General features: G+C 46.4%; 1 protein-coding gene across 40 annotated transcripts in view; it reads right to left on the bottom strand.

The window, feature by feature from the left end:
- Positions 1–1,711: 1,711 nt before the first annotated feature.
- The window catches only part of tcf7l2 (transcription factor 7 like 2), an 82,461-nt gene continuing 74,762 nt past the window's right edge, over positions 1,712–9,410 (bottom strand). For 11 of the 40 annotated variants that reach the window (XM_035533439.2, XM_035533445.2, XM_035533443.2 and 8 more), the window contains 2 exons: positions 8,222–8,294; positions 3,173–4,192 (listed from right to left, as the gene is read on the bottom strand). In XM_035533439.2, the coding sequence (XP_035389332.2) occupies positions 3,745–4,192; positions 8,222–8,294 (521 nt within the window). In that variant the 3' untranslated portion in view covers positions 3,173–3,744. Of the gene's footprint in view, positions 2,638–3,172; positions 4,193–6,814; positions 6,877–7,401; positions 7,476–8,221; positions 8,295–9,410 lie in introns of those variants that run through there. The other 29 variants (XM_081698189.1, XM_035533458.2, XM_081698190.1 and 26 more) reach the window with 11 other exon arrangements.

Genomic DNA, 9,410 nt, shown 5'->3' with positions numbered 1-9,410 from the left:
TAGGATATTAGAATTACCTTTAAATTCATTCATTTTTTTAGAGGAACAGGAATCTGAAAGATGCACTGCGATTTGATGTTAGAAATAACTAAATAAGCATCGCATTGAGTAAAATTAATCTGCCGATTAGTCTGTGTCAGAGAACGCATTGCATCACCACTCACCATGCTTTCATTCAGTAAAATAAACAAACAAACAAAGCTTTGAATGTGGACGACACAAAAGGCTGAAAAAACTTATGAAAGGAAACTGCTGAAATGATTAGAAGAAAATCAAAGGGGAAATCGATGGTCCACTCATGGTCAAGAGAGAACCTTAATAGGTTGTGTGATGCAGTGAAAAGAGCCCCATTCACCCTAGCAAGGTTTGCGGGGCAGTTGTACATAGGAGATTTTAATTACTTTACAGTTGGAGACCCCCAAAAGAGAACAAATAAATACTATTAGAGGAGAGAAATGTATTACACGCCTTTGTTGGTTTAAGGTCCAGACAAAGCTTTGTTGCCATTCTGAAAGGGAACAAGAGGAGCTCTCTGTACATCATTCAGCCAAGCCCTTGACCCTCCAGCGCACGGGAGGAGACGTATCGACAATCTCGGAGTTCTGGATGGAGTTCCGAGTCTGAAAGTCCGCTTCATTTGCGTGCAGAGCTGACATCTGCAAGCGCAACAAGAACACTCCTCTGCTCTTCCAGAGCCCCTGTTTGCTCGCTCTGTTTACCACACCACATCACATTTGCTTGTCAGAAACAGACTTCAGACTGATAAGTGGACATCCAGGACTTCGGTGCACATCTTTGTAAAGGAAAACCTTGCAGAGGCAACAGCACAGTGCTGTCCTCTATGAGTTGATACTTCAAGATATTTGTTTACTTCAGTGTTTCCTGTATTCGGAAGGAAAGCAGGAACAGAACACAGAGGCAGCTTTGTCCTTATTGATTGGTCCCCGTGAGGCTGACGTTTAGCATCAGTTAAGGTCTCTGGAAAAGGATCTTATAGGTATGTGCTGAACTTGATTATTCGTAGACTTTCAACAAGATTTAAGTAATTTATAATTTGATCTGCTGTCCCCTGCTGGCCACAGTTTAAAACACACAAAATGATTCCGTCATTAAGTGAAATTTAATACTTTATGCACGGAGCAAAGTTGTGCAACTAAAACAAGTTTAAAAGGTACCGCTGCAAAGCCGAAGAACATGGCTCTGCATTTCTGCTTCAGTCAGTCAAGCCACACTTATTAACAAATTAACATTTGCGGGGTGTCAAAGATGAATGGCTTTGTCTTACATACATGAGCATTTCAGTAGTACTTAGCCAGGCAAATCACGAAACAGCTGTTCAAACATGAGTGAAGACCTACAGTGAAAATCTGCACTATGTTAAGCTCTTGCATCAACTGGCTCAGTGGTACAGTAATATAAATGAACTGAACGGAGTTAACCCCTAGATACTGCCAAAGAGTGAGTTCTGCTGAATCCCACTCAGAGCGGAACCAGACGCATATAGCAGTGGGCAAGAGAAATTGATGTTACCTTGCCAGACAGGCCTGTGCAAAACATTTGTCTGAAGCAGGCTAGAGAAACGTATCAGGCCTCTTTCTCTCCCACGTGGCCGGCGACTGTGACAATGGCGAGGTGCGGAACCTGCGCCACAGAACCCTTTACGGAGAACGAATAACGGCGAGTGAAGGAAAAAACAGACAGCAAGCTGATGTGCACATACTAAGTCGCTTTTATTAATACAGAACTGCATGCTACAGAGACTGTACAGCATAAACATTTATTCATTACAAAAACATGGTTTGGGAACCATTTCAAATAATGGGGAAAAAAAAATGGGGGAAAAAAGAAAAGAAAAGAAAACTAAAACAGAAATTAAAAGCTAAGAGCATAAAACAGAACAGGAACATCACAGCCGTTAAGGAAACATTCAAACTATTCATCATTAGCATCGTAATAAACCAGAGAAGAGATGGGCGGCTTACGGCCGTGTCAAGTCCACTACGATGGCACTGAAGGGATGATTCTCTTGTAGCCTTTTTACAGCTTTTTGCAACATCAACATGCCTATGTTTTCTATCTACCTATACGTAGTAGTGTACTTCAAAGTGGCAGTCTGTGGATTTTTTTTTTTTTTTTTTTTTTTGTTATTTAATAGTTTTTTATGAACCTCCTAATATACATAATTTGGCCCTTGAGGGTTTATACAGTATGACGTCCGTCTTAAGTTTAAATTTTAATATTTGACAATCTGCTACCAAACACATTTGTTATAGCAACATTTATACTACATACATAGCAATCTATGTAACGTCACAGCAAAGTATGGTTGAAAAAGAAAACAAAAAGAAATGACAACCAAACAAACCTACAGCTTTGTAAGAGGGGGAGTGAAAATTATCACAAATTTTGGCACGGAAAATCTGTACACAATTCTACAGTCCGGTGGAGATGAGACTGTGCAATACAAAAGACGGGCTTCCAACAAGAGTCGGCTAGGAAAGACATGGTACCCACTGTCCCCACTTCAAGTTTTCTTTTCTTCTGTTGTAAAATGGCTTATAGATATGTTTCTAGAAATTAAGTTGTGCATACATCTGTTTTGGAGACTCTGCACTGTTTTGGTGGAATTCTGGTCTTCTGCAAAAGAAATTAATGTCAAAACAGTAAATCAATTTAACTTCAAAACCGCCTTGTAATAATGGATCATATATATATATATATATATATATATATATATATATATATATATATATATATATATATATATATATATATATATATATATATATATATATACATACACATATATATATATATATATATATATATATATATATATATATATATATATAGTTGCTTACATTAAAAACAAATTGTACAATGTATTAAGAAAATGAAAATATTTCAAAAAAGGGACAACATACAGGATACAACAAGCGATCTCTAAAGCAATAAATACTACAGGTCCTAGCGTTGTGACATTGTGTATTGAATACCCCAATCCCTCCCCACCCTACCCCACCTCAACAGTCCCCCAACATCACTCCAACTGAGTCTACCGACCCCAACCCAACTCGACCCCCCCCCCCCAAGTAAACAACGACAAAAATAAAAAATAAAATAGACAACGCAATGGAACAATGCATATTAACACAGTAACCCCCCCCCCCCCCCCCCCCGATATTTCTGTACATTTAAACAAGAACAAGTAACATCACAATTAATGTTGTTCCTCAGTTGGAGAAGTGTCTCCACGGTCCTCATGCCCTCCACGATTTGAACAGGTGTGAAATGATTGGTTCACAAGCTCGTATTTAATACAAATAATGAAGGAGAACCAATTCTTTCAGAAAAGGGCTCACCGAATCCTCACCTAACCTACTTTTATATCTGTCAGACTACATAACAATTAAGCATTTTTTTCTGTTGTACAGTTGAACACTAACAAAAAAAGCAAAAAAATAAAAAAAATAAAATAAAATAACGTCTTAAAAATTTGGCAGATTCACAAAGCTATACTCTACAACTCGTTGTACTTTTATTATCAATATTATAATTATAATAATTTCATTTATTTTAGATAATGACAGGTCAAATATTGACCAATGAACTTTGATAAAAGAATTAACTAAATTTTCAAAGCCGTATGGCACAGAAAACCGAGAAACAGAACGAGGAAGAAAAAAACAGAGGCAGCAGACAGAAGGGCAGAGCTGTAAGCTGGTAAATCGATCCTAGGCTAGCCTAGTCTATGGACTTGGTAACGAGCGAAAGCGGTTGCGTGGGGGCAGAGCTGGGCAGCAGAGAATGGGAGTGACACACCAATGCAGGCTGCGAGGAGGCGGAGCCTGAGGGGCGGGACGATGACACGTCTGAAGGGTCCAAGGAGCCGTTGTGGGCAGAGCCGGGCGTTTTGCCCGCACCCGAGTTGTCCAGCAGAGATAAGGGCGGAGGCGGGGCCATGGAGAGATGTTGGTGAGGGTGGTGTGAGGACAAGACCAGAGGAACAGGCTTCATAGTCAGTGATAGAGGTTGCATTTGTTCAGTCTGTGGTTTGGGCTCTTTCGAGGCTGGGGAGGTGGTGACCATGGAGGGCGAGGATGGGGGGGACTCTAGTAAGCTTCCATCCGAAGAGGGAGGACTGACACAGCTGCCTTCACCTTGAATGTAGCGAATGCACTTCTTTTTTCTCCTGCAAACAGAGAGCAGGCCTACAGTTTACCTCCTACATAATCACTTTCCAGCTTGCCAGAAGTCTCAGAGCAGTAGCACCCATTTAAATGCACATTTGCTACACGTGGACATAAGTCAGCACGCGCGCACGTACACGAACACACAGCTAGGTGCACGATTGCATACGTGCACGACCAGTTACTGTGCGACAGCGTGCAGGCCTCGGCATGGCCGGACTGGGTTTGGCCGCTGTCGCTTACGGGGTGGTTCCCCTCGGCGAGGCTGTGCGTCTAAATGGATGCTATTGCTCCCCGACAAGGCCAGCGCGGACAGCCGAGCAGGGGCGAGCTCGCTCTCGGCCACCGGCTCTCCCTCGACGTCTATCCCCGTTACCACGCATGCAAAGAGACGGCAGAGAGGTGCGAACACGGAGGACGAGGAGACGGACAGACACAGAGGGCAGACGAGGAGACAGCGGCAGGAGTATGAGTGATGACGAGGAGTGCGGGGAGGAAGGGTAACCGCCTCGGAGGCTCGGCGGGACACGGTGAAAGAGGCGAATGCTCTCTCCCTTTGCCTTTGTTTTTCCCTACCAGGATAACAGAACGAGCTCGAAACAAAGAACTCGGCCCCGGCACAACGAAACCGCCGGGGAGCCCGTCCGGTTTACACATCAGCTTGAATTATTACACTGGTCTCTTTTCCATTCTTTTTTCATGTCTCTTCTCTGCTTTTTTTTATTTTTTTTTGGCTCGCTCCTTGGGGGGGGAGTTCAGATGGAGAGGTAAGAGGTTAGAGGAGACGCGCTCCTCTCAGCCTGCCCCTAAGACATGTGCATGAGCGCTCTGCGCAGAGGTCGCGGCGCCATGTTTGCATGCGTGCTCGGGTCAGAAGCCTCCCTCGTCTGCGTCGCCTGCGGCCAGCCAATCGAGCCAGCCGCACGGGCAACGGCGCAGCAGCGCCGAGCCAGCACGCCGAGAGGGCCGGGAGAGGGAGAGAGAGAGAGCGCCAGAGACACGGAGAGATATTGAGTGAGGGAGTGAGAGAGGGAGAAGGAGAGAAAGAGAAAGAGAGAGGAGAAGAGAGAGAGAGAGAGAGAGATTTCCTCGTCTCCAAGGTGACTGGATACATACCCCGTTTTGAATCAGGAGAGGAGAGAAAGAGAGAGAAACCAAGGAGAAATGGAAAGAGTGAAAGTCTCAGTGTACCTTGCCCTAGCCTGACCTGACCCCCCCCCCCACAAAAAAAAAGAAATAAAGAAAAAGAACCAGCTTTCTCTCCTGCCTAAAGGCCAAGTTAAGCTATTCAGCCTCTACTGCTGTAGGTCTGCAAGACAGAAGAGAGAAAAACAAATAGTGGATAAGAGGACAGACACAGGGGAGCTACAGAGTAATCAATGATGGAGCTCAGTGAATAACTGTAACCTTTAAAAAAGAGTCATTATTAATCCTATTCAAATCCAGGTAAGGATTGTTTCCTAAGTTATACCCCTGCCTGGTCTTATGCGGGTATAGGTTTGAGACAAAAAGTGCGAGCGAGAGAGAGAGAGAGAGAGAGAGAGAGAGAGAGAGAGAGAGAGAGAGAGAGAGAGAGAGAGAGGCAGAGAGGCAGAGAGACGAAGACAGAGGTACAGACTGTCTGGGAGACATATTTAAGAGGTACAGGGATGAAACAAGAGAAATGGATAGGGCTTGAGAAAGAGGAAGACATTTTGATCCAGACACAACTACCCCGTCTAGATAAGGGGCATGCAGAACTTAAGACGTGCTTTCAGCTGTACACAGCTGCGAAGAGGCACACTGTACACAGTGTGTCCCTTCAGGGTCAGAAATGGCTGGACGGAGCCAAAAAAGAAGGGACAAACGGTTAGGGCGGATTCGTCTCGCGGACAGCGGTAGCAGTGTTGATCTGAAGTGCTGTTCAACTTTAAAAAAGCGCTTCGTTTTGCATGCCGTGAACTGCTCTGTGCACGCTCTGGACGCGCCCCGCAGAACAGCTCATGCTGGTGCTATACTAACTGCCTGTCAGAAAGACGCAAATAAGCTAATATCCATTTTTGCGAGAGCCCTATTGATTCTAAGTATCTGCCCGTGTTCCTTATTGATTTCTGCATCTCGGGGGGAATTACGGGAGATGCACTTTCCAGGAAACGGTGCCGAGCAGGGTCTTTTAACCTCCCAGTTTCCTAAATAAGTGCACAATTACCACCGGCTCTCCCGGTGCCTCCCCAGCACCCTGGCTCTCCCTCCGAGAGTGGGTGGGGGCTGGATGGAGAAGCCACGCCTCTCCGCGCTGTCTCTGTTCTGCCGAGACTCTGCTCGCTTCTGAACTAGTTGCCCGGTTATGGGGGCACGGCTGGGATAAGCCGTCACGATTTAAGTCTTCCAGCAGCGAAGGCCAGCGCGGGACGACGCTGGCGTTGTTCTCTGAATGAACACGTCGTAAGTAAGGACGTAAGCTGGGCTACGGGAGCAGGGAGGCAGATGGAGCGCACGCGGTACACAGAAGGGTAACACGACGGAGCGATGAGGGCGGGGGCGTGTGGGGGTGTGGTGAGGTGGGGTGGGGTGGGGTTGGTGGGGTTGGAGAGAGTACAAGCATGACACAGAGAAGGGTATTACTTAGCAGAAACAAATACCTACCATCAATATATTCCCAATTCAAAGACTGCTTGTGTTAGAACAGAAAGACAAGAGGTTCGGACTGAGTAAAGGGTTATCAGGGGAGGGGAGGGGAGGGGAGGGAGGGGAGGAGCGAGAGCAAGAGGCTACATTACAACAAAGTTCATACAGAGCGCCAGTGCAGGCGGTCAACAGAGCAGCAGCGTACCGCAGGGCAGAACTTGGACAGTCCACATGGGTGCAATCGTGAAAAGTGGTGGAGGTGGCCTTCACGGCGATTCTTTGTTATTTCTGAGTTAATCAACTCCAGATGCCCAATCACAGTACCAGATCAGCAGCTTAAGATTACACATGCTGAGCCACTTTCTGCCCCTGGACCCCGGCTGCTTGGTTAGATCTACCGCGAGACCCATCAGTCCGTGAGACAACAGAAATGAACCAGTTTGGCAAACATAGAGGGTGGGCAAAAGAAATGAAAAAAGCTGACGTGATCGGGAGAAGGAGACACACATCACGGTGAAAGCAGTGAAGAGAGGAAAACGATCTTCATCTTTTTAGAGCCATCATAAATCATCTACATCCTCCCAAGAGTGCCACTGAGAATATACCTGCAGGGTTTACACCACAAACTGAGCTGCTCAAGCCCGAACAAGGCACGACACTTCTTAGGGGTATTTGCATCTGTTAGCCAAAGAGGTAGACACACAAACACAAGAAGGGAAAAAAAAAAAAAAAAAAACAAACAAAAAAAAAAAACCAAAAAAACAAACAAACACACAAATGTCATGTCATTTGGACAATGAGGCATGTAGCTAGAGCATAGGCTTCAGCCGTGGACACTGGCATTGGACCTCCCTGGACGCTTACCAGCACATGCCACTCCCAACCCCTCTCAGCCATGCCCCCTTGGTGATGGCCTTTAATTTGGACCTTTTTTTGGTCTTGGGTTTTTTGTACGGAGACCGTATGGTGTGAGGGTGCTGCGTGTTGACAAGAAGCACACGTGTGTGCACGCGTCCTCAGCTCAGGTCTGGTCCTCAGTCACGGACCAGACCGGCCGCTCGTCTCGGCTTTACAAAACCGAGGCCCAGCTTCGTGAGCACAGTTCAGGGTCCTGGGTTGTGCAACCCCACCCACCCACCCCTGCACCAAGCACAGTCGCAGAGCGGCCGACCGACCCACGGGTGGCAGAAGCTGCAGCTCGCGAAAAGGGTGGCATGGAGAGAGAAAGAGAAAGAGAGAGAGAGAGAGAGAGAGAGAGAGAGAGAGAGAGAGAGAGAGAGAGAGAGAGAGCGGGGCGGGATGTCGGAGGACAAAGGGAAGGGACAGAGTGCTAGCGAGAGCCAGAGAGAGGGACGAGGTTCCAGTGCGCGAGTTCCCCAGCTGACGCCAGCTCTAGCCTACCTGCCGGCACACCATATACACACCTGCACGGACCACACCAGTTATTCTGCTGATCGAGCCCAAAACGCGCACGACACTTCTTAGGGGCACTCAGGTCTGACCCGGTGAAGGGGGAGGAAGCCAGCAGAGGGAAGGAGAAATGGCCAAAAAAAACAACAACAACAAAAATAAAAAAACAAAGAAAAAGAAGAGGGAAATAAAATGGAAACCAATGAACCAATGCAAACCACTAAAGTCATAGCACTTCATTAATGTTTTCCCCATAGACAGGTTCAAATTACGGCATTTAATAGTGCAGGATTCCATTACAGTCAAGACTGCAATATTCTGTTAGTATTTATTTAAGAAAAGAATTTAAAAAGCCAAACCAGAAGCAAACCAATATAGAAGTAAATGAATAAGAAAAAGAAATGAAACCAAAATGAGAGCACACACACAGGCAGACTTGAGAGGAACGAACGGAACAGAAACTCGAGAAGGAGAGTGAATGCTTGCTTGTTAAAAGAGGGCAGAGGAGCGCGTGTAGCAGCAGATATGGTTACAACGTCTGCTGTGCGGGCTTGCCGTTAGCTCTCTGCTCTCGGCCGGCGAGGGCGCAGGGGGCGGGGCCATAGGCAGCGGTGGCAAAGGTAAAGCGCCAGAAGGGGAAGGGCAGTTAGTGGCAGCCAGCGGAATGCTACGGAACGCCGGAGAGAGCAGCCGAGTCCTGGCCCAGGCTCGCGTTCAGCCGTCTCTCACGCCGGCGCCCCGGGAGGAGGTGCGGGGCAGGAGGGTTCGACATGGGTGCGGGCGGTGGGCGGGGCTGGAGGCAGGGCCAGAGGCAGGCGGGGCGAGCAGAGACAGGGCCAACCCCACGCTCTCATACTGGGGAAAGGGCAGCCAGGCCAGCTACTTAAGCCAGTAGATTAAGGAGGTTTACCCTGATAACATCTCTGGTTACTCTTGGCAAACGATTAGCTTTGGAACTTTTCTATAAATATACTGTAACTTATGTTTGCCAAATGGGAGAGCTTTATTAACGCTGGACTCTTTAACATAGAAGCATCTATAGGAAAAACTGTATTATGAGCAAAGAAAACAACTGGAATTGAATAAACATAGTTGGAGCAAAGTAAACTGAGTAAGCAAAACAAATGATTTCTTAAAAAGAGAATTAAGGAGCAAATGAAAAAGAACATTTAAAGATATAGCTAACATTCACAAAAAGAATTT

Source organism: Electrophorus electricus, chromosome 15, assembly GCF_041902795.1.
Source record: "Electrophorus electricus isolate QZ-2024a chromosome 15, ASM4190279v1, whole genome shotgun sequence".
NCBI classification, from domain to species: domain Eukaryota; kingdom Metazoa; phylum Chordata; class Actinopteri; order Gymnotiformes; family Gymnotidae; genus Electrophorus; species Electrophorus electricus.
This window is presented reverse-complemented; position numbering and strand designations above follow the sequence as displayed.